The 23,296-nt window shown below is 37.9% G+C and overlaps 2 protein-coding genes across 12 annotated transcripts; one reads left to right on the top strand and one right to left on the bottom strand.

Annotated features, from left to right (window-relative positions):
• The first annotated feature begins 12,567 nt into the window (after positions 1-12,567).
• Positions 12,568-14,875, top strand: LOC121769046 (auxin-responsive protein IAA2-like). 2 transcript variants are annotated; one of them, XM_042165704.1, is made up of 5 exons: positions 12,568-13,212; positions 13,508-13,764; positions 13,864-14,011; positions 14,411-14,461; positions 14,591-14,875. In XM_042165704.1, the coding sequence occupies exons 1-5, from the start codon at positions 12,764-12,766 to the stop codon at positions 14,634-14,636; spliced, it is 951 nt and encodes a 316-aa protein (XP_042021638.1). In that variant the 5' UTR covers positions 12,568-12,763; the 3' UTR covers positions 14,637-14,875. The 2 variants fall into 2 exon arrangements, with proteins under 2 accessions (XP_042021638.1, XP_042021637.1); XM_042165703.1 differs by having other exon boundaries at positions 14,397-14,461.
• A 324-nt stretch (positions 14,876-15,199) lies between these two features.
• LOC121767489 (nuclear poly(A) polymerase 4-like) lies at positions 15,200-21,666 on the bottom strand. 10 transcript variants are annotated; one of them, XM_042163761.1, is made up of 12 exons: positions 21,047-21,665; positions 20,868-20,945; positions 19,477-19,584; positions 18,864-18,926; positions 18,625-18,786; positions 18,062-18,175; positions 17,888-17,950; positions 17,460-17,789; positions 17,193-17,357; positions 16,187-17,095; positions 15,865-15,970; positions 15,200-15,783 (listed from the first exon to the last, which is right to left on the bottom strand). In XM_042163761.1, exons 1-12 carry the CDS (start codon positions 21,197-21,199, stop codon positions 15,779-15,781), a joined length of 2,256 nt encoding a protein of 751 aa, XP_042019695.1. In that variant the 5' UTR covers positions 21,200-21,665; the 3' UTR covers positions 15,200-15,778. The 10 variants fall into 10 exon arrangements, 8 of the variants coding, with proteins under 8 accessions (XP_042019695.1, XP_042019696.1, XP_042019694.1 ...); XM_042163762.1 differs by having other exon boundaries at positions 15,871-15,970; XM_042163760.1 differs by having other exon boundaries at positions 15,875-15,970.
• Positions 21,667-23,296: the final 1,630 nt, after the last annotated feature.

The following is a 23,296-nucleotide window of genomic DNA, read 5'->3' as shown; positions in this document are numbered from 1 at the left end:
ATTAAAGTTAAATCAATTCTTTATAACGAATAAAACCGATTGTGATGAGTCATGTACGCATGAAAAGAGACTATGTCAATATATCTATTTAAATATTAAAAGATGTGTAGTCATTATCACAACCAAATCTAATCCCACTTCATAAACCCCTAAATCATAACCGTAAAATAAAATAAGTTGAGAAAACACTTTTTACTTTTTGATTATTTTATATTTACTCTCATCGCCGGGAACCTTTTTAGATGCAATGCACCATGCTATTATACTTGGTTCTATATTATATTAGTAACATTTAAGAATCATCATATCATTTGAGAAAACATCAACCTTTGATCTTATCAACACCTTTATCTTTTTATGGGAAACTTCATCGTTTTCTCTTAACAGAAACTAAGGAAAATTAATCATTTAATTGTTAATCATCAACTGATAATTTAGCCAAATAATGTGTAGTCGCACGAAAGTGTGGACTAAATATTTAATTAATTATATGATCTATTTATTTGAACCTAGTAACTTTAGTTAAACAAAGTTTGTTGGTACCTTAAATTCACCACTAAGAGCATCTCCAATAACCGGCGTCACCACCGCGACGCCGATTTTTCGCCCACGCCGGTTTGACGCCGAACCATTGGAACCGGCGTGGGCGAAATCGGCGTCAAAATCGGCGTCGCCATGCCGATTCCCGCGCTGACGCCGGTTCCGACGCCGATCCTCACGGGCGCCATTGTGCGTCCCGGATCGGCGCCAAACCGGCGTCGATTTAAATTTTTTTATTTTATTTTTCGAAAACACTATATATACGCGCGTTGAGAATTGTAGATGAGTGAAGAAGCGCTGGGCGACGACGGAGACGAGGACGGCGGCGATGAGTGATTTTGTTTTACTTTTTTAAATTAATGTACTTTTTTAATTTTTGTACTTTTTTATATTATTGTATTTTTTTTAAAAGTAATGTACTTTATAAATTTTAATATTATTATTCTAATTTTCTGTATTTGTCTCGTAAATTAAATTCCGTATGTTGATACAAGTGTAAATTAAATTATATAATTGTTATTAGTGATGTGGATAGGTAGTGTGAAGGCTATGTGAGGGCTATTTGATGTCCAGTTGATGTGGCAAGCTGATGTGGCAGGAGAATTGTAGTGCTGATGATGTGTGGCAGTGTGAAGGCTATTTGATGGCTATTTGACGTCCGTGCTTATTGGAGATGCTCTTAAGCTAGACATCTTGATAAAATATTAAGCAAAATAAATTTTAAAATTGTAAAAAAAAAAAAAACATGCCCACCAATGTTAAAGGTAACAACTAACAACTACTCCTTTAACATGTTTGACATATGTATATCTCCGAATATAAAGACCCTTTTTCTTAGTCTTTATCAAACTCGACGGGGCAATTGAAATTTATAATGTGATTGGGAAACAAAAAGATAAAGGGATTAGTTTTACAAAAAAGAGAAACAATTAGTAATCATTTAAAAGAAGACTACGTGGGGCATGATCGATTAACCACACTATAAAAATTTGTTCCGTAATTCGAGAATAAATTATTTTAAAATTGTCTAGAAGCCGAGACGAAGATTTATAAATTAGTAAAACTAATCACTATGTGATACTATCCCAAAAATAATTACTGGAAAAAATGTGAGGGCATAATAAATTGCCGAAAAATGTGTAAAAAGCATAAATAAATTACTATAAAAACTAATTTTCCCAGCTAAGAATGTGAGATAAGATAGCGACTTAATTTCTTTTCTAAGTGCGGCGTGTATGAATTCCAATCCGGAAAACAGTAAAAGTCGCACTCATTGCCCAACGACTCTCGCCACCTCACAAATTGCGCTTTTGATTTGACGCCCAAATCACGAGCTGCCCCCCACTCGCCCCTCCTTCACCACCCACCGTCCGATTATCTCCAACGGCTGAGATCTCTTCAGACATTTTTATTACCAATTTTGGAACTTAATGCAATCGTGATGTGACGCGGAGATACCAACTGTCGCCGCGAGTGAGCCTCGCGTATTCTTAATTTTTTGTGAACCTTTTTATTTTCATTTTTTACTGTAGAGTTAAACATTAAATGTTACCTTAAATGGAAATTATCAGTTTGAAGAACATATGACTCCATTCTCCATGATTAAAATCTTAATTAAAAAGCATAATTCTAAAAAGTAGAATTAAGAAAACTATTTTAGCCTCTAGGGAATGAAGACTCGCAAGTGTTCGGGGAGTTGTTATTGGAATTTATTCTATTAGTAGAGTGAGAAAATTTATAGTTGAGAGAGAATGAAAGAAGTTTATGTCGCAATGTTTATGTCGCAATAGATGCGGATTGACTGCTGATCTGACCGCTAATCATGTTGGGCAGCACGTCGTTTCTCATGCAATAGATGTCGATCGATCGATTACTCGGTCGGTTACAAATGCTCTAAGTTATTTGTACAAATCAAATAATTTAATTATGAATATATGATACTCCCTCTGTCCGTGAATAGGAGTCCCGGTTCACTTTTTCATAAATGGTAATAGGATCTCACTTTCAAGTAACTCATTCCACTCACATTTCATTTAAAACATATACAAATGAGACTCCTACTCCACTCACTTTTAATTTCTTAACATTTCTTAAAACCCGTGGCGCTAAGAAATTGGACTTCTAATGGTGGACGGAGGGAGTATCTTGTAAGCCATACCAAAATATTTATGATACTTCTTTTATTTACAATTATCATACTCCCTCCTTCTATGAAAAATATGGAACTTTGTGAATGACACGAGTTTTAATATAAAATTGATAAACTAAGAGAGAAGCGAAAATAGTAAGAGAGAAGTAGTGTTAGTGGAATGCGGGGTTCATATTATTAGTAACAGAGAATAGAAAAAAAGTAAGAAAGAAGTTGTTGAAACTTTCCCTTTTTGAATGTGTCATATATTTTGTGGATAATAAAAAAATGACAAATGTGCTATATTTTTCGTGGACGGAGAGAGTATAGAGTAAAATATGAAAAATACTAGAGTCCATTTTCAACGTAGCCCCTCACACGCAGCTGCCGCGAGTAGCATAAGAAACGCACCTGAACAGTTCGTAATAATAGCGGCGGCGTGTGTGATTCCACGTGGCCTTGAATTAAAAGTGTAAGACACGTGGAGATCGGAGAGAGGGGGGACCACCAGAGAGGATAGGGTGGCGTCTCTGAGTATCCAAACTGGCAGCCGACCTCGTTAGTCCAAACCCAGCAGCTAGACTAACATGTGCCAATGCTTACGCCATCCGTCTACGTTGTTTGTACAAGTAATTAACTTTCTACTACTAATTACACTCTAATTATCAATTATACTTATTAATTTTTGTCTTTTACTGCTACCACACATTTACGAAAGTTTGAGTATTCATGAAGTTTATACAGTACATATTTTTATTGTTTTATACTCTCTTCCATCCGTTCTTGGTTAATAGAAGCATTTCTTATCGGCACGAAGTTTATGAATATTGTGTTAAATGGACAGTAGAAAAAGTAAAATAGAGTAAAGTAAGAGAGATGAAAAGATAATAATAAAAAAAAAGAATTATTTTTTGCTAAAAATAAAAATGACTTAATTAACTTGAAACTTCATAAAATAGAAAAATGACTCTATTGTTGGCGGGAGAGGGAGTAAGAGTAACCACAATAGGGGGACACGGCGGCCGCTGACAAGAGGCGGACGACTAGTCGACCTGGACGCGGTTGGTGAGGACGACCACAGCGGTGGACACTTCGAATAATTTTTTTTTCATTTGTTTTTAATAAATACTCAATCGCACTTCATTTTCACCCCCAATTTCACACTCTATCCATTTTTCACTCTCTATATTATTGTTTTGAGAACATGGTGCGGAGACGACGGCAGCGTGGAAGATGGAGAACAAGCGGCAGATTCTGATGACGCCACCGAGTAGACGGTGTCAGTGTTTTTATATTGTTTTTATAAAATGTTTGTTATATAATTTTCCCATATCTATAATTACAACGAATATTTGGGTCCAAATTTGATTTTTTTTAAATTCATTTTCCAATTTGTTTTATTTCCGATAACATTTATTCACATTGAATTAAAATATACAAGCAATTAAAAAATAAAAAGTGTCCAAATAAATATGGTTGTGGACTTGTGGACAAACAAAAGTGACTTATCCACCAACCGGGTCCTCCCTATGGCTACTCTAAATTATAGTAATGGACACCCTTCGCTTACAATATACTGTTGGGTGGTAGACGAAACCACTTAAATATACTACAATCGACTTGAATTGGCTTTAAGCTAAATGTGTCGGTTGAATTTTGAATTTTTTTTCCCCCAAAAAATAGAAGAAAATTAACGTAGAATTTGAAAGAAAATATGTTTGAAATATATTGAGAACGGCTACAATTTTATCCCATATGAACACGGCGGTTGCAACATGCACCATTGTACATGTCATTTTACACTTGGTTGTACGTAGGGGTGGGTAGGTACGGTATACCTTACCGAAACCACCATACCGTATACCATACCGTAAATATGGTATGCGAAAAAATCATACCTTTACCTTACCAAAGTTTTCGGTATACCGAACTTCGGTATACCTTATTTTCGGTATGACGAATTTCCATACCGATACCGTACCTCATTTTCGGTATACCATACCGAAGTTCGGTATACTTGACTTTCAACATCAATTAAAATATAAAATTAGAGTTTTTAGAATATTATTTATATTTTATAATTTTAAAAAAAAATTAAATATAATTTATTCATAATTATATTTATATTTCACAATAGATTTTATAATTTAAAAATATAAAAAATATATTTTATATATAATTGTGTTTATATTTTTGTGGTATATACCTTAGTTTAGGGTATATACCTTAATTTACGGTATTACCGAATTTCGGTATGCAGCGGTATACCGCGGTATTTGAAAATTCATACCGTTACCTTACCAAAATTTTTCGGTAAGGTATCATACCGTACCGAAAGTCACGGTATACCAAAAATTCGGTATTTTCGATATTTTTTCGGTACGATAAGGCCGGTATTTCGGTATTTTTCTCCAGCCCTAGTTGTACGTGCTCTAGTCTTCAAAATTACATTTTGTCTATTTCAATGTTTTTATTTTTTCAAATTAGATTTTTAAGACTTATTTCAGTGACTATATTATCCTATAATTATTTTAAATTTACTACATTACTATTGAACCAAATATTTTGTTGATTAAAGATTCAAACTGAAATTACTCTTATTAATCATCTAGGATTTTGTCAGAATTCTTAATAATCATCTTTACGACTATACTCATCATACATTGTAACTTGAGATATCGAATTGTCATTATTATAGAACTCATTCAAATTAGCGATATTATAAGTTAGATCAAGTAAGAATATACTCAACAATTTGATGTATTTTCGAAACACTTATTTTCAATCTACATGTGACACGTTATTGAATTTGGCATAGATGGTTTAGTAGACAGTAGTACTAACACATAATTTTCGGTCAACAAATTAGTTATTTGAAATTTTAAACAACCCACACGTGCAAATTAATAGTTTCTTGACTTTCTTCCTTATTACAACTAGTAGAAAGTTTAGAAACTATGGAACTTGAATCTTGGGAGATAGTAAAATTTGGGCAATGTTTTGTTGTTTTTATAATGTGGTGGACAGTATAAATAGGGTGCAAGTAAGCTTGACTTTAGGGGAACAATAATCAAACAAGCCTACCTATATTGGACTAAAAATAGTTTTTGATATTACCAATGCATTGCTATCAATCATAAATTTGGTTAAACACAAATACTATATGATATGGAGTATAACACAAATACTATATGATATGGAGTATGATACATGCACTCATAATGCATGATACGGAGAATAAAACATAGAATGCCATTAAATATGCATAATTTATGGAACTAACTATAAATGATATAGAGAGATAGGTGAGGAACCATTGTTGATCCTCTTTAAAAAACGAAATTATGAATGATACGGATTCATAATATAGTTAAGCGGAAATTTATGCAAGAGTGAATTATGAAATTAGTCTTTGAATATTTTATTAGCACGGATAGTCATATTTGAGCTGCTTTTGCATTTCTTTACTACTAACAATTTTTTACTATGTTTCAATTTTTGAGCTTAATGGCAATTTTCAGTTACAGAGAGGCTACAAATATGACAAAGCTGACAAACTAATAAGAAAATACAAAATATTATAAACTTGCTGCAATTCTTATTTGCATAAATACATTACCAATATATTTTATTCATTATTAAATAGCAAGATTGTTAAACAAAATCACACTTAAATTGTGCGAAATAGTACTATATATATATCTAAAAGATAAAATCAACAATTCAACTTAGTAGTTTCCCCTCAAACAATAGTACAGTAAAAAAAAATCAATGATGAAGTATCATCTTCACTTAACAAGCGTTGGATAAAAAAGATGCTGTAATTCAGTGGTTGACTATTTTAGCCCATACCGTAGCCCGTGGCCACATCGTATCATAGCTCTAGTGGGCTGTGGACGGAGTAGCTAGCAGACAAGATCATAGGATCTGCATGTTTTTATTGCTCTGCCTGCAAATATTGATCATGCAAATCCCCTTCTCTCTCTCTCTCTCTTGAGAAGTGAGTTCCAAGAAATCACGAGGGCTATCTGTTTATGTTAAAGATCTCAACTTTTTACCACAAAATTAAGAGGGCTTTGTTTAATTTACCACAATTATGCATCCAATCCATTAATCTTGAATGGTTTTATAATAAAGTTGCAGTCTTGATTAAGTAAAGTAAAGGAATTTTGTCATTATAGTATTGAAGAAAGAGGTGAAAATCAGCACGCTTTCGCTTGCTAAATGCATCAGAGACATTGTTGTAGTGTGTGTGACCTAGTTGGTTGCGTGTATTTTGTGGTAATTCCGTTTCCAGTTTTGGAGACTGCTTTAAGAGGAGGGAATCTCTCTGCTTTGTACGATATCTCTCTCCTTTTATTATTGTAAAAAGATTTCAAGAGAGAGAAAATATTGGTGATGTGATGATTGAAAAAAAAGCCCACTATTGCTGAAACTGAGTGTGAAAGTGTGTCCATGCAAACTACTGGAGCTCGGCTTCTGAGCTCGGAAATGAAGCTCGGCTTTGAGTCCGGTTGTGATCGAGTGGTGGAGCCTCGGCAGCTCCGAGAAGAGATCAAGAAATAAAGCTCGGCTTTTAAGATAACCGAGAAAGGCAGTTCGGTTGATAGCCGAGAAATGCAGTTCGGTTGCTAACCAAAAATGGCAGTTCGGTTGATAGCCGAGAAATGCAGTTCGGTTGCTAACCAAGAATGGCAGTTCGGTTTTAGCCGAGCAGCGGTTATAACTAACTTTGGGAAATAGAGTTAGTTGGATTTTATTTCTTGATTGCATCTTGTATAAATAGCTCGATAGAGCTCAGTAGTGAGAGACGCAGAACACAGATTACACACACAATTAGAAGAGAATTCTTGCACTAGCTAGCGTTTGCTTAGAGTGATAGATTGTGAGTGTGAAGTTCTTGTATTGAGAGTTCCATCAATAAGATTCCGGTCATCTTCTCCGTGGACGTAGGTGGATTATCACCGAACCACGTTATATCGTTTGCGTGCTTTATTTCCTCGTTCGTGCGTGTGTGAGATCGGCGGTATCACGACCCAACAAGTGGCGCCGTCTGTGGGAAGACTTCCACGATTTGCCGATTGATTGGTTTCTGGGTGAGTTCGTGTCTAGAGGTTCCGTTGTATAAGCTGATCTTGGCGATTGCCCACCGCTCGTTTTGAGAAATGTCTACAGCCAAGTTCGAGGTGGAAAAGTTCACCGGGAGAAACGATTTTGGGCTGTGGAGGCTGAAGATGAAGGCCATCTTGATGCAGCAAGGCCTATGGGATATCTTGAAGAATGAAGGTGACGCTAAAGAAGGCAAACCTGATGCTGATGAAAAGGAGAAGCAAAGGCTTCAAGATATGCAGTATAAGGCTTATAGCACCCTGATCTTGAACCTCACGGACAGGGTGCTAAGGGAAGTTTCCAAGGAGGAGACGGCTGCAGGAGTATGGGGGAAACTTGAGTCATTGTACATGACCAAGTCTCTGGCGAACCGGTTACATTTGAAGCAAAGGCTTCTTGCTTTCAAGTTTTCAGATGGGAAGAGCATTTCTGAACAGCTCGAGGAGTTTGGGAAATGCATAGATGATCTTGAGAATATCGATGAGGTCATTAAAGATGAGGATAAGGCATTGATGTTGCTCAATTCCCTGCCTAAAAGTTATGAGCACTTCAAGGATGCAGTGCTTCTTGGAAGAGAAACCAAGGTCACCTATGAAGAGATTCATTCTGCATTGAAGATGAAGGAATCGCAGAAGGCTAATAACAAACAAACTGATCCAGTAGCTGAGAGTCTGCATGTGAAAAATAATCAGAATAAAAGGGGTTCCAAGAAGAAGTTCCAGAAGAAGGAAGAAGGTGGAGTATGGAAGGAGAAGAGAAGCTGTCACTACTGTAAGAAACCGGGCCATTTAAAGAAGCATTGTTTTGCTTGGAAGAGGAAACAAGAGCAAGAAAAGGCTGGGAACATAGAGACTGCTGATCTGGCTCAGGATGTTGAAGATAATGAAGCTTTGAATATCCACTCAGGGGCCAAGATTGAAGAATGCTGGATCATGGATTCAGGGTGCTCCTTCCACATTTGCTCACACAAATCTTGGTTCCAAGAATTATCAGCTTGGGAAGGATCAGTGATGCTAGGAAATGATCAAGTGTGCAATGTCAAGGGCATTGGGAACATCAGATTGAGGATGAAGGATGGGAGTATGAAGACTCTCACAGAAGTCAGATTCATTCCTCAAATCAAGAGAAATTTAATATCTCTTGGAATGCTAGAGTCAAAAGGGTGCAGATTCAACTCTGGTGATGGGATCCTCACAGTAACAAAAGGCACCAGAATTGTGATGGAGGCCCAGAGAAAGAACAGCCTATACTATTTGCTGGGTGAAACCGTGGTTGATGCTGTGAATCTTGCCCAGACAGAAGACCTGCATCTATGGCATGCCAGGCTTGGACATGTGGGTGAGAAAGGCATAAGAGAGCTGGCTAAACAAGGAGTGATGAAGTTAAGTGCATCAGACAGCCTAAAGAAATGTGAATCTTGCATTCTAGGAAAGGCAAAGAAGCTGCCATTTTCTGGTGGGAAACACACTTCATCAGCCCCATTTGTGTATGCCCACAGTGACTTGTGGGGGCCATCCCAAACTGAATCCATAGGTGGAGGTAAGTATTTCATCTCCATCATAGATGATTACTCAAGAAAAGTGTGGATTTACATTCTAAGAGAGAAGTCCCAAGCTTTTGAAAAATTTAGAGAATGGCATGCTAGATATGAGAATGAAAAGGGCTCAGTGCTTAAATATCTAAGGACTGATAATGGCATGGAGTTTCTGTCTGCGGAGTTTGATAGTTTCTGTAAGGTGAAAGGGATAAGAAGGCATAGGACCGTGCCAAGAAATCCTCAACAGAACGGGCTGGCAGAAAGAATGAATAGGACATTGCTAGAAAGGGTGAGGTGCATGCTATTCTACTCTGGAATGCCAAAGAGATTCTGGGCAGAGGCTGTCTCTACTGCAGCTAATCTGATCAATAAGTGTCCATCATCTGCTATATCCAATGAGACCCCAGATCAAAGATGGTATGGAAGCCTAGGTGATTACTCAGCCTTGAAGGTGTTTGGGTGTGCTGCTTATGCACACATTAAGCAGAGTAAATTGGAGCCAAGGGCAAAGAAATGTGTGTTGTTGGGATACCAAGATGGGGTAAAAGGATACAGATTGTGGAATTTGGATAGAGAAGGCAGAAATATCATTGTGAGCAGAGATGTGACATTCAATGAAGAGGAGATGCCATTTAAAGATGATGGGAAGCCCTCTGGTGGTGGCAGTAGCTCTGAAATGCAAAACCTTGAGTTTGGTGGAGAATCTGCTGGAACAGACACTGATGAGGATGTTGTGATCACAGGAAATCAAGAAGAAGGTGGAGCAACTAGCTCTCAACATACTCAGAACACAGGTGAGCAGGAGTCACCAGTGCAGCAGGCTGCTGCAGCTCAAAGGGCCAGAAGAAATCCAAGAAGAAATGCAGGCCTACCTAGCAGATTCTCAGATTATGACATGAGCTTCTTTGCTCTATGTGTAGCAGAAGTACTCATGTTTTCAGAACCCTCAACCTATGAAGAAGCCATGAGTTGCAAGGAAAGTCAGAAATGGATCAAGGCCATGGAAGAAGAAATAGAGTCCTTGCTGAAAAATGGGACTTGGATTTTGGTGACTGATCCAGGGACTCAGAAGCTGATCAGTTGCAAATGGCTGTTTAAGAAGAAAGTAGAGGTGGGGGAAGTTGAAAGCATACGGTTTAAGGCAAGGCTGGTTGCTAGAGGATTCACACAAGTAGAGGGTATTGACTACACAGAGGTGTTCTCTCCAGTGGTGAAGCACACTTCCATTCGGATCTTATTGGCCATGACTGCTCATTTCAACTGGGAGCTGCATCAACTTGATGTGAAGACAGCATTTTTGCATGGAGATCTAGAGGAAACGATCTATATGATGCAGCCTAAGGGTTTTGAGAAGCCGGGAGAAGAAAAGAAAGTTTGCTTGTTAAAGAAAAGCCTATATGGGCTCAAGCAAAGCAGCCGGCAGTGGAACAAGAAGTTTCATGAGCAGATGGAATTGATGGCATTTGAGAGATCCAGTTTTGATAGCTGCGTGTATGTCAAGAGAAGTGGAAATCTAATACTGGCCTATCTACTGCTGTATGTGGATGATATTCTGCTGGCAGGATCAAGCAAAAGTGAGCTGCTGTCTGTCAAGGAGGAGTTGAAGCAGAGATTTGATATGAAAGATCTTGGGGAAGCCAAGAGAATCTTGGGTATGGATATTGTCAGGAACAGAAAGAAGAAAGAACTGAAATTGGTTCAGGCTGATTATATCAGAAAGGTGGTAGAAAAATACCAGGTAAGGAGTGAAAAGTCAGTATCCACTCCATTGGCTAGCTGCTTCAAACTCAGTAAAGAACAGATGCCAAAGACAGCTGAAGATAGAGAAGAGATGAGCAGGATACCCTATGCAAATATAGTGGGAAGTGTGATGTACTTGATGATATGTACAAGGCCGGATGTGGCTCATGCCATAAGCGTTGCAAGCAGATATATGGCTGATCCAGGTAGGGATCACTGGGCAGCACTAAAGTGGATTCTGAAATATCTGAAAGGGTCTGTCATGGTTGGCTTGAAGTTTGGTGGTGGAGTTTGGTCTGAGGAGAGGGAAGTCCTAGAAGGATTCTGTGACTCGGATTATGCGGCTAACTTAGACAACAGAAAGTCTCAGAGTGGTTACATCTTCACACTATATGGCACAGCAATCAGCTGGAAATCAAATTTGCAGTCTGTGGTTGCACTGTCCACAACCGAAGCTGAGTATATTTCTCTGACTGAGGCTGCAAAGGAAGGAAAATGGTTGCAAGGAATCTTGGAAGATTTAGGAATGAAGCTGGGAGCAGTGAAGATTAACTGTGACAGCAACTCGGCTATATGTTTAGCAAAACATCAAATGTTCCATGAGAGGTCGAAGCATATAGATGTGAGGAGACACTTCATCAGAGATGAGATTCAAAGTGGAAAGATCAATGTGGTGAAAGTTCCTACCGAAGAAAATGCATCAGACATGTTGACAAAATCTCTGCCAACTTCGAAATTCAAACATTGTTTGAAGTTGGTTGAGATTGTGGAGTGTTGAAGCTTGTAACAAGGATTGAGAAGGGAATCCAGATATTGATGGAGTTTTGCAAGGACAAGGTGGAGATTTGTGAAAGTGTGTCCATGCAAACTACTGGAGCTCGGCTTCTGAGCTCGGAAATGAAGCTCGGCTTTGAGTCCGGTTGTGATCGAGTGGTGGAGCCTCGGCAGCTCCGAGAAGAGATCAAGAAATAAAGCTCGGCTTTTAAGATAACCGAGAAAGGCAGTTCGGTTGATAGCCGAGAAATGCAGTTCGGTTGCTAACCAAAAATGGCAGTTCGGTTGATAGCCGAGAAATGCAGTTCGGTTGCTAACCAAGAATGGCAGTTCGGTTTTAGCCGAGCAGCGGTTATAACTAACTTTGGGAAATAGAGTTAGTTGGATTTTATTTCTTGATTGCATCTTGTATAAATAGCTCGATAGAGCTCAGTAGTGAGAGACGCAGAACACAGATTACACACACAATTAGAAGAGAATTCTTGCACTAGCTAGCGTTTGCTTAGAGTGATAGATTGTGAGTGTGAAGTTCTTGTATTGAGAGTTCCATCAATAAGATTCCGGTCATCTTCTCCGTGGACGTAGGTGGATTATCACCGAACCACGTTATATCGTTTGCGTGCTTTATTTCCTCGTTCGTGCGTGTGTGAGATCGGCGGTATCACGACCCAACACTGAGCACGCTCAAAAGTGTGCTGCATAATTCTATATTACATCTCTTTCCGCTTCATTTCTTTTCCATCATTAATCTTTTCTTCAAAAAGGTTACTTCTTGTCCGCAACCACAATTCTCCTCTCTTCGAAGAAGATAGCTTGTGGGCTCTCATAAGTTTAACCTTTGGAGACTCCCTTCTCTCCATTCCCTTTAAAGCTTCGATCTTTATCGTGTTCTTGTTTGCATAGCTTCTCACATAGCCATACACATCTCTTTCTTGATGGGGGATTATTCAAGGGAAGATGAAGGGTGTCCTCAGTTGCTGGATTTGATTCCGAAATGGGCAACAAAAAGGGGAGATGAAAGAAGCCATGGAATCTCAGTGGAGAGAAAGCTTGAGCTGAGGCTTGGTCCACCGGGGGGAGAATGGACCATCAAAGAAAGTAGCACCGCCACTTGTGGAGAGAGGGAGAGGGATAGACTCCTCTCTCTAGGCTACTTTCCAGCAAGCCCTTGTCCTCAAAATACAGTCTTGAAGCCTCCATCTCCATGGCAGCAGCACCACCTCCATCCTTCATATCTCCATCTTCAACATGGTCAGGGACAGGTTGCTGTCAGCAAGGAATCCCCTCAGTCCTGTAGCAATAGGGCAGCAGCAGAGCAGACTGCAGCAGAAAAGAAGGCATTTTCAGCAGCAAATACAGCTGTGCACAAAACTGCTCAGAAAAGGTGCCCCTTTCCCTTTTGCCTATTTCTACTGTTTTTTTTTGCCTTTTGTGAAAGAGTATATTCTCTACCTTTCTCTTTTATCTGTCCCTGCATTTATTTGTTCATGTTTATTTTGTGGTCCTTGCATTTGGCAATTTTTGTTTTACCTTCATTTATTGTGATTTCCCTTTCTGTGAAAGGCTCAAACCCTTGCCAATTCTCAAGATTCTTGGCAATTATATCTCATGATCTTTTAATTCAGTTATTTAAGAATCTTGTATTAACTCTATCCTTTTACTAATGATGCAAAAAATAGAACTGCTCCTGCTTCAGTGGTGGGGTGGCCTCCAATTCGATCATTCAGAAAAAATATTGCCTCAAAGCCAGCTTCAGACTCACCAGATGTTGCTCCGAGCAAGGTTTCGAATTCGGTCGAAAACGGTTCAAGAACTCCTTTTGTGAAGATCAACATGGATGGAATCCCCATTGGGAGGAAAATTGACCTCAAGGCATACCACAGCTATGAGAAGCTGTCATATGCAGTTGATGAGCTCTTCAGAGGCCTTCTTGCAGGTATCCCTCAAATCAAATTTTGCCAAACTTGTCTGTGTTGCCTCAGGCAAAGCTCGAATGGATAGTGTCTGATTCTTGTGTTGTTTTATGTATTTACAGCGCAGAAGAAATCTTGCGGTGGTGGGATCACGGATGAGGGCGAAGGAGGAGAGATGATCGGAGGGTTATTGGATGGGAGCGGGGAATATACCCTCTTGTATGAGGATCATGAAGGCGACAGGATGCTTGTTGGGGATGTTCCTTGGCAGTAAGCATCTTTGCATCCATGAATAATGTTATTGTGTTTGTTCCTCTTATATTCGGCTTGATTTTATATTTTTATATAGCATGAAGGAATGCAGACTTGCTATATAAGAGGAGTAATGTTTTCCATTTGGCTTTTAATGTAGTTTGAATTAGTTGTGCTTTGGTTTGAGTTCTTTAATGCGTTTGAAATTAGACAAGTGTGCTCTCAACTTTGAAGTTATTGCCTAAAACAGTTTGGTAGTAATACATTTGACTCTTGGAACATAGATTGCATTTCAAAATGAATGTTTGTGGTTACATTCCAAATATCTATTTGGTAGTATGTTTTTTCTAGTAGGATTCAAATGCTTACTTGGATATATTCTTGAATGTTTTGTTATTCATAGCATGTTCATCTCAGCGGTGAAGAGGCTTCGTGTGCTGAAAAGTTCGGAATTGCCTACGTTGTCTCGTGAGTTTCCTAGTATTTCCGTTTCTATTGATATCAAACTCCTTTCTTGCCCTGACAAGAAATAGGAAAGTGATATGTCACGCCTTGCTGCTAATGGTTGCCATTTTCGGATCGATTTTGTTTTTGTAGATGGATATGCAAACAGGGGAAGCTCTCCATGAACATCAAAGTGTAGCGAGGACGTCTACCTTTGTGCTTGGTTTCGACATTTTAAAGGACTGATGTTCGTTTTTATTGTGTTTTTGTGGTTTCACTTGTATATGTCGAAGACTATAACTGAAATCTTCAGTATGTTGTTTAAACGTTTGGCATATCCTGGGTTTTGTAGTTAAGGTGAAACTCAAGCCTTAATTGTAAAAACTTGCACCTTTTCTATGCTTGGACTTCTATACGAATATTTCATCAGGATTTAAATATTTTTGTCAAATTTCAAATTTTGCCATTACAGATTTGTGTAGGATTCATTCATCCTTTACTCGGCTCGTTCTGCTCACCCAACTACTAAAAGGCGAGTAAAATTTTTGCAAGAATCTGTTTCATGAAATTCTAACAGTAATGAATCATTAACTTAAGAGAGGAGAAAGTTGTACTAAAATAAAATTCAATATTTGAATGATGCGACCATATACAGCTAGGAAATTCAATATATGAACGAATTTTTGGTTTATAACAAACTCCTATTTCACCAAAAGAATTAGACTGAAACTGAACAAATATGACATAAATAACAAGAAGTGATGGGTAAAATGATGTGTGTAGAGAAGATAAAGAAACATGTCTTCATATGTTAGCGATATACAGATTCAAGTCTAGAAGATTGATTACAAGAAAAACAGAGGCGAAATCCTCATCGACTAGGCAATGAAATGCTCCACCCTACTACCCTTGTAAAAAAAAATCCCCCAGACAATACAAACAAACGCTCTCATTAACGGTATCATTATATATCTCACTACCTTCAACAACCACGCAATACAAATCTTCGCATAGTTAACGAAATAAGTATAGGATTATGTCTCTTTCTGGGCGAGAAACGGCATTACTTTTGCACCATGGAACCCTTTAGTCCGAAAACTATACACACAATGTAAAAATGTCTACAGGGTTTCTTTGAATTGACGCTACTCGGTTTTCCTCTCAAGACTTCACCCTGAAGATTAAGAAACATATGAAAGCCAGCAATGAATACGGTACTTACCCGAGTTGCTGGCTTTCAGTTACGTGACACCCGTCCAGGTAGGTACATATCTTCTTCATTCAGGCGGTGAAGTGAGACTCCTTCCTATCTTCTTCACACTCAGGCAGTTGAAGTGAGACTCAGCCTGTTGTTGCATTAATAGACAAAAGTAACCAAGACAAAGAAGCATAAAGAGAGTATTGTATAGTGGTAATAAAAAAAGTACATGTACTTTCCAAATTGTTATAAACATGCCTCACGGCGTTCTTCTCAACAGGTTCGGACCCAACTCCCTCTCCAGATATGAGAACCATTGCAAGCGCTTCGTTAGGCTTCATGAAAACAAAGCGCTTCGTTAGGCTTCATGAAAACAAAGCAAACAAGATCATCAACTGTGTTAAACAAATAAAACTAAAAAATAATAATGATACAATAGTCGGGCAAGAATTCCCCAAAATGGTACATGGTAAATAGCAAATGTGTGGAGAAATGTAAACAATGTAATAGTAGTAAAACATATAAGGGACAAAGAAACTTATATCCAAAACCTCTAACTCCTCCCGTAGTCCATCCCCAAGAATAGAAGCACCATTCTCACATCCATTATCCATAAGCAGCTGTGCATTATCTTCGCGTGATCTATCCAGTGAAGATCCTTCATTATCAATCTCCATACTATTACTGCTGCTCAAATGTTGACTAGTGCCAGAACTTGGGATGTAGCTAGCATCAGAAAATTCTGTACAATGCATCCCCTGGTTTGACTGCATCTGTATCGGGTTTGGATTCATCTCTTTATCACAATCATCAAACTGCAAGTCATTTCCATTAGATTTGGTTTGCACATCCTCTGTAACCACAAGAACTACTTCTTTGGCCATTTCATTCACAAGGAGAGATTCTACCATCACCGATGGCTTCTCCTTTGTTTTTTCGAACAGCAGAGAGCAACTGCCACTCAATGAATCTCTCGAACAAATAAATTCCGGCGAGACTGAAACCTGCCTCTGAGGACTAATGGAGGGTCTTTTCTCAGGACTTCCGTCCACCTCTGATCCATCACAGCCCTTCTTTCGTTTTGGGATCCTCTCAGCAGATTCTGGTCTGCAGCCCTCGCTACCTTCACTAGAATTCTTTTCAACTTGTTGCTGACTCAATGATCTCGTATGTCGACTTCGTTTGTAGCCCTCTGGAAACACATAAGAAGGAATTTGCTTTCTACGAACATGAGAAACATATATATCCATCCCAGGCTTCCAGTACACGTATGATTTTATATGATGTCTAAATTCATCAACAGTCTTACGGATGTCAAACTGTTGGCCTTCCTGAATAACCTCCCCTTGCTTCCTTTGTAAGCCCATGAAAAAGACACAATGAGCACACTGCTTTGAGGAATCAACATAATCATGTGGGTAAGGATGACACTGTAACTTCCCAGTCGTATCCCGCTCTATCTGCGTCCAATGAAAACCAAAAATAGGAGAAGAAAACCTCGATAAAAGTAACCACACCGTTAAAGCTTCTAGGAAACCAAAACAAGAGAGACATTACCATCAAAGTTAACTGTCTCAGACGGGATTCAACCCAGCCTCTCCAAGAACGCAAGTCATCAAGATCGGAAGCAATGATGTCGACCTGTAGATAATTTTTATAGCTCTCAAAGAATAAATACTGTTCAAATAAAGCATTCCACTGCAGCTTATTCAGCTCAATATCCTGTAGATACAAATCAAAGTCAAATGATTACAATGCAGAAGTTGTAAAAGACCACTATGACACTGCAAAGTGTTAATATCAAAAAGTTGAACAATATCCTACCTCACAGATCTCTTTGGCAAACTGAAACTGTTCTGCCATAACCCGAAGAGTACTGGATGAAACATTGTAACTGGAGTTCATGCATGGGTAGGCAGGGGTTATGATTGGCATGAGATGATTTCGATCCCAAGGATTCTTACGAGGATCCCACACAGAAAACCCAAGTTCATTATCCTCAATTGCACTAAGCATCACAGGATTTGGCCAGCGCCACAACGTATACACTCTGAAGAAACGAGAAACAAGCATGCTAGGATTTGCTTTTGGATAAAACTGGCATAACCGAGCAACGAGAATTGCCCAGTTCACACCACCAAGAAAACCCATCACCTGCAATGGAAAGGGATGTATTGCATACGTAAACAGATTTACCAACTCTTTCACAGAGATTGTACAGCATTAGGTATTTTACAGAAAACACAACTTACATTTGAATAAACACCACGTCTCTTAGCCCAGAACTTTAGGCATTGCAGAGTAATCCGGAAGTTCTGAGATTGCATGTTAATAAGATACGAGAATAAGTAACAGACATGGAAAGGGGAACTCATAAAAACAAGAACAATGGGTAGACCACATTCATGTTTTACTTATAAAGGTACCTTGACATTTGGAACAAGTTTGAGAATTTGATCAGCTACTCGGCATCCATTAAGACTACGAACAGTTGGTTCGTCTATGTCATACAGCACAGAGATGTTTGAGATGTCCAAATCCTGCATACAATCGTATTAAACTAACATCAATAATGTAAAATTGTAAGAACATGCCTATTTACTCAAAAGCTGGGTACAACTACCATGCCTGTGTGATGAGCATGCAACACTAGCTGAATGCCGAATTCTTTGGCTCATTTAGCAATTCAACTTATGATAGCAAATATGAACTATAAAAGAAATCAGAATAAATAAAATAATGCAGGTAAGCATTGGTCGCATGCAGAGAAAAAGTAGCTGAAATTTTTTCTATTTTTGGACACAATAGCATAGTAAAAACCGCATAAGAGTATCAACAAAACTTTTCAAACTGAACCAGTACTGATCTAATAAGTCAGGTATCAGACATTAGGAAGCAAAATGAATCATATGTGGAAAACTGTAGCAGTAAAAGCATGCACAGGGAAGAATTTTGCAACTATTTTGAAAAAAATAAATAAAAAACTCACATCTGGAATGACCAAGAGTGAAATACTTGCATACAAAAGATCAATTGATATTCCATCAAGCTTGAATTTCATAACAGGGACGTGAGCATCGGGTACTGGATGAAGTTCAGAAACTTCTTCCATCTTAGCCAAAATGTTATGAAGTACAAAAAAGAAGTCGTCCTGTAAGTAAAATATCTGATGAGCAAATACACTAATATAAACACCAGGTCCAGAATAGGAAAATCTTCACATTGTACCTCTCGGTTGACATAGGATGGTCCAATACACAAAGTATCAATGTCTGCACCAGGGCCATGGACCTGGTAAAAGAAACCAAAATTAATTTAGCAGAGAAACTAGATGCCACAAGATTTGCATTGAAAATACTCAAGTGAAAGATCTATTTATAAAATAATTGAAGGGAAAATAAGAGAAAGCACTAACAAGAACTACATTATAGAATATCTAGATTTTCAAATTGCTAAAATATGCATGATAAAAAAAATCGATAAATCGTTGCATACGCAGCAACTGTACATGCATCAGATACGGCCAGCATAATTTTACTTAAGATCTTGGTAGTGCTTTTTTCCAATCCCAGATTGGACTTTATGATGTATCAATATTCAATCCTCTAATAGTTACAATTGAGATATTATAACCTTCCAAACCACGTACAACATTTATAAAGCCCCTCAAGCAAGCTGCACCATTTTTCAAAATCATTTTCAGAAGTTACAATTTCTTCAGTACTTCCCTTCAAAAGATACATAAGGAGATTCTTTCTGAAAATACTCCGGCTTCAACTGAAAAGCAAAATCAAATGCTGTAAATGATGGAAAAATCCAATTATGTATATAAGCTCCTTACACCAAGTCTATAAGAACCAAAAGTAAAAATAACAGCATTGGCATCTTCCACCATTTGATCGGTGTATCCCCTCAACCGAGTAAGCTCTTTCACCCAATCTTTCACAATCTACAATAGAAAATTAAGAATACAATTAAGTTAAAATTGGAATGAAGAACACTACCGATTACATGCATCAACTTACTTACTACTCCCTCCGTCCCATAAATTTGTCACACTTTGACAGGGCACGAGTTTTAAGAAATGTAATGGAAAGTGAGTTGAAAAGGTTAGTGGATGTGGGTCCTACTTTTATATATTAGTTTTATAAAATTGAAAGTGAGTGAGAATGAGTTAGTGGAATATGGGGTCCACTACCAAAAATGGTAAAAAGTGAAATGTGACAAATTTCGTGGGATGGACGAAAATGGAAAAATGTGAAAATTTTCTGGGATGGAGGGAGTAACTTACAAGCAACACTACTATCCAATAAGACAAAAAATGTATTATAGATAGAACAAAACATAGAAATGATCATATGAATCTGCATCAACTCGCTCAAAAACTAGAAACTAAAGTAATAAGCTATTCAACATCCGACAATTCAGCTGGGAGCTTTAAACTAGCATAAGCTAACGCTGCTTATAATCAACTTAAAAAATATTTTTCTTAACTGGATATCATTTCTTTTCCTACTACGGATGACCAATTGCAAGGACCATAATTGCACCATATGGGAGGCACAGCAGATTGGGAATTCACTAGATTCATTTTAGTTATTTATTGGAGTAAGAAATTCATCTATTTTTTACTACAAGCTGAGCACACGCGCCTCTACTTCCGTCCATTGGCAAAGCTGAACCATTAACTGATATGTACATAGTTTGGTCTACTTTAGATGGCAAGCAACCTTCTAGCCAGTGGTCAATAAACAAACACAGAGAAATGGCCACTAAGTTAGCAACTAATAAGGCTAATATCCCAAACCATACAAGCGAAATTACACCACACGTTCAAGTTTACTAAGGTCTACCTCTACAGAGCAAGTCCAGTAGCTTGAAGCCTTCAAACACAACTCAAAAAGCTAGTCAGAGAATATTAATAGAACAATCAGACTATCACTGAGGACATCTACCACACAGGGCCACTGAATCAGCAAACAAGTACACCAGTACAGTCAATACTGAAACCTTCCTTACATAAAATTCAGAGATTTAAACAACCACTACACTCCACATTCCATTCAACTACATTTACTATAATTAGCAATGTCACAATACACAAAGCAGTACGGCACGCCTTGCTCCAGAAAAAAATTAATACTATCACATAGTTCTATGGAAATTAATCCAGAGAAAATTAGATTATTTGAAACCTGCATTAATAGTAGTAGCATTTATTTACATCAGTACCTGCTTAAGTAGCGCAAGAACTGCTTCCCTTTTGGCAGATTCTTCTGCACTCTCGTAAAGCCCCAACTCAACCAAAAACTAAAATCAAACAGAAATAAAGCCCCATTTCATGAGAATCCCACAAAACAATCAGCAACCACGGTAAATTTAAGTCATAGCAAGCACAGAATGCAACAAACCTTCTCCAACTCCTTGTTCCTCTGAACATCGGCATCAATCGGCCCAGCTAGCGACAAGGGTTTGGTTACTCCCCACTGCTTTGGCGGCTGCTTTTTCTCTGCCGGCGGAGGCGACAGAGAAGGCAATGAGCTCAAACTTTCCGATCCAACCATATCTCTATCCCTCAGAACCCTAAACCTAATCCAACATAAGCTAATCTCAGCCCAGAATCAAGCAACACCCACAATCAAAACCCTAACCGCCGATCCAAAGCCTTAAACCCAAAAAAGCACCCGGAACTTTGCCTCGTATAACCAGTATCTTCAATTCAAACTCAGATCGCAGTGTTCCGAATGCTCCTCGGTCAAAATTCAAACCAAAATTCCATAAATGACCAATACCAAAACCGAACAAAATCCCTAGAAATCCAAGCAAAATTCCGAAAAATCGATAAAAAGTAATAGATCTATTAAATAAGCCCTGGAGCTCCCATATTCCGACGCGGAGAGCGAAATCTCGAGCCGACCTGGGGTCTTGAAGAGCGAGCTGAACGGTAAAGGGCTCCGCCGGATGGAAGTAACAGCGGCGATTAGATAATTCTTTTTGTCTTTTTTGGGCGGTGCAATTTTATTTTTAGATTTTTTTGTCACGAGTTCTAGAACAAGGGTAGAAAAGGAATTCGCAGCGTCGGAATGGATAGTGGCCATGTTGGAATCTGGACAACTGAAGGGTACTTTGGGTATTTATGATTCCGTTAGAATGCGGAAGCGTCGAAACAATATGTTCTTAAACGTAGAATCATTCTTAAACGTAGAACAAATGTCAAACGGAGGTCGTTAGATCTTTTAATCCAATGGTGTTGATTTGCACAGCAACTTCCCATTACAACCAAAACTATTATTAATGGGTGAATGCAGAGAAGTGAAAAAATAAAGCATGCATGGACTCTTCTTCGTTACATTATTCTTCCATCAACATGTGAGTTTTTTCACATGTTGAGTCCAGAATGTCGTGAAAACATAGTCTAATGTGTATGATTTTTAATCTTGACCGTCATTTTTTCCTCATCCAATGAATAAAATATGTAGAGTCTTAGGTTCTACACTTAAGAATGGTTATATTTTTAACACAACCATATATATATATATATGAGAAATTGCACTACAATATAACCTACTTAATTATCCCGTAACAAATTACATTTTTATATTTATGATATCGAAATTTGGAAGTAGACTTGTCAAACATACCCACCTAATTTTGTCACCATAAATTTGATCACGAGTTTCCCCTTGACATTTCATTTTCTTGTATATTTGTCCTAGAATGATGGGTTGATAATTATTATGGGCCCATCACCATTAACATCAAATTCAGAATACCAAAATCCCACATCTTAGTATATGGGTTTTCAATTCATTAACTGCAAGCAATCTCCATTCATCTTATTCTAAGCAAAAAGATTTTGAGGTGAGTTACACTTATATATAAGAAAAAAGATTTAAAGTTTAGATCTATTTTTCTAAATTAAAATGAAAAATTCAAAACGTACTACATGGACATATTACTACTACACAATCATGTTTGTTATAATACTGATTTAAGAACTATGCAACTGTTTCAGCAGAGTAAAATAAATCATCATAGCTGAATATAAATCATAAAATAGAGTGCTTATAAAAACAGTAACTAATACAAAGCCAATTATAATTTATGGTATTTCCAGTACAAAATAAAATCCTAACAAGTGGTCTAGTTACAAACTTTTTGCCACAAGTAAACATAAGTGATGAAGTCAAGCCGAGTCATGAAATAGGCGCAAAAGAAGAGGACGTGGCTGCATTGTTCGATCGTTTGTCCAATAGTAGATAGTATGTAACAGTAGCCTGCGGCATGTATATGGTTGTAATATAAGCAATTCATAACGTTTAGGATTAAAATAATGCAACATACATTATTTTCTAGGCTGCTCTGTAGTGAATGAATAAGCTGGTCCCTATCAAACCCTAACACACCAACTTGTTCAATGATCTCATCATCAATCTGCAACAATAATAATCAAACTGCATCAACAAGTTTCTAATGTTAAAAATCATAAAAATGGTTTGGAACAAAAAAAGTTAATTACCCTTGGTATATGTTGGGCTGCATTGAAAGCTAAATAGGGAGGAAGATTTAGTATGAACCAAGGATGTTTTCGTATGTAATGAATCGTCATCCTCCTCTCGTACGGTCAACCACAAGGATTCTCTTTATCAAGTCACGAACAA

Source organism: Salvia splendens, chromosome 15 (genome assembly GCF_004379255.2).
Source record: "Salvia splendens isolate huo1 chromosome 15, SspV2, whole genome shotgun sequence".
NCBI classification, from domain to species: Eukaryota; Viridiplantae; Streptophyta; class Magnoliopsida; order Lamiales; family Lamiaceae; genus Salvia; species Salvia splendens.
Note: the sequence above shows the minus strand (reverse complement) of the source record. Positions and strands in the feature narration are given on the sequence as shown.

Coding starts and splice junctions, on each gene's coding strand:
- LOC121769046 (XM_042165704.1), top strand. CDS start 12,764: ATGGGGGATTATTCAAGGGAAGATGAAGGGTGTCCTCAGTTGCTGGAT. Junction 14,012..14,410: donor GTTGGGGATGTTCCTTGGCA/GTAAGCATCTTT, acceptor TGTTCATCTCAG/CGGTGAAGAGGCTTCGTGTG. Junction 14,462..14,590: donor GGAATTGCCTACGTTGTCTC/GTGAGTTTCCTA, acceptor TTGTTTTTGTAG/ATGGATATGCAAACAGGGGA.
- LOC121767489 (XM_042163759.1), bottom strand. CDS start 21,199: ATGGTTGGATCGGAAAGTTTGAGCTCATTGCCTTCTCTGTCGCCTCCG. Junction 18,176..18,624: donor CACTCTTGGTCATTCCAGAT/GTGAGTTTTTTA, acceptor GATTGTATGCAG/GATTTGGACATCTCAAACAT. Junction 17,358..17,459: donor TTGCCAAAGAGATCTGTGAG/GTAGGATATTGT, acceptor TTGTATCTACAG/GATATTGAGCTGAATAAGCT.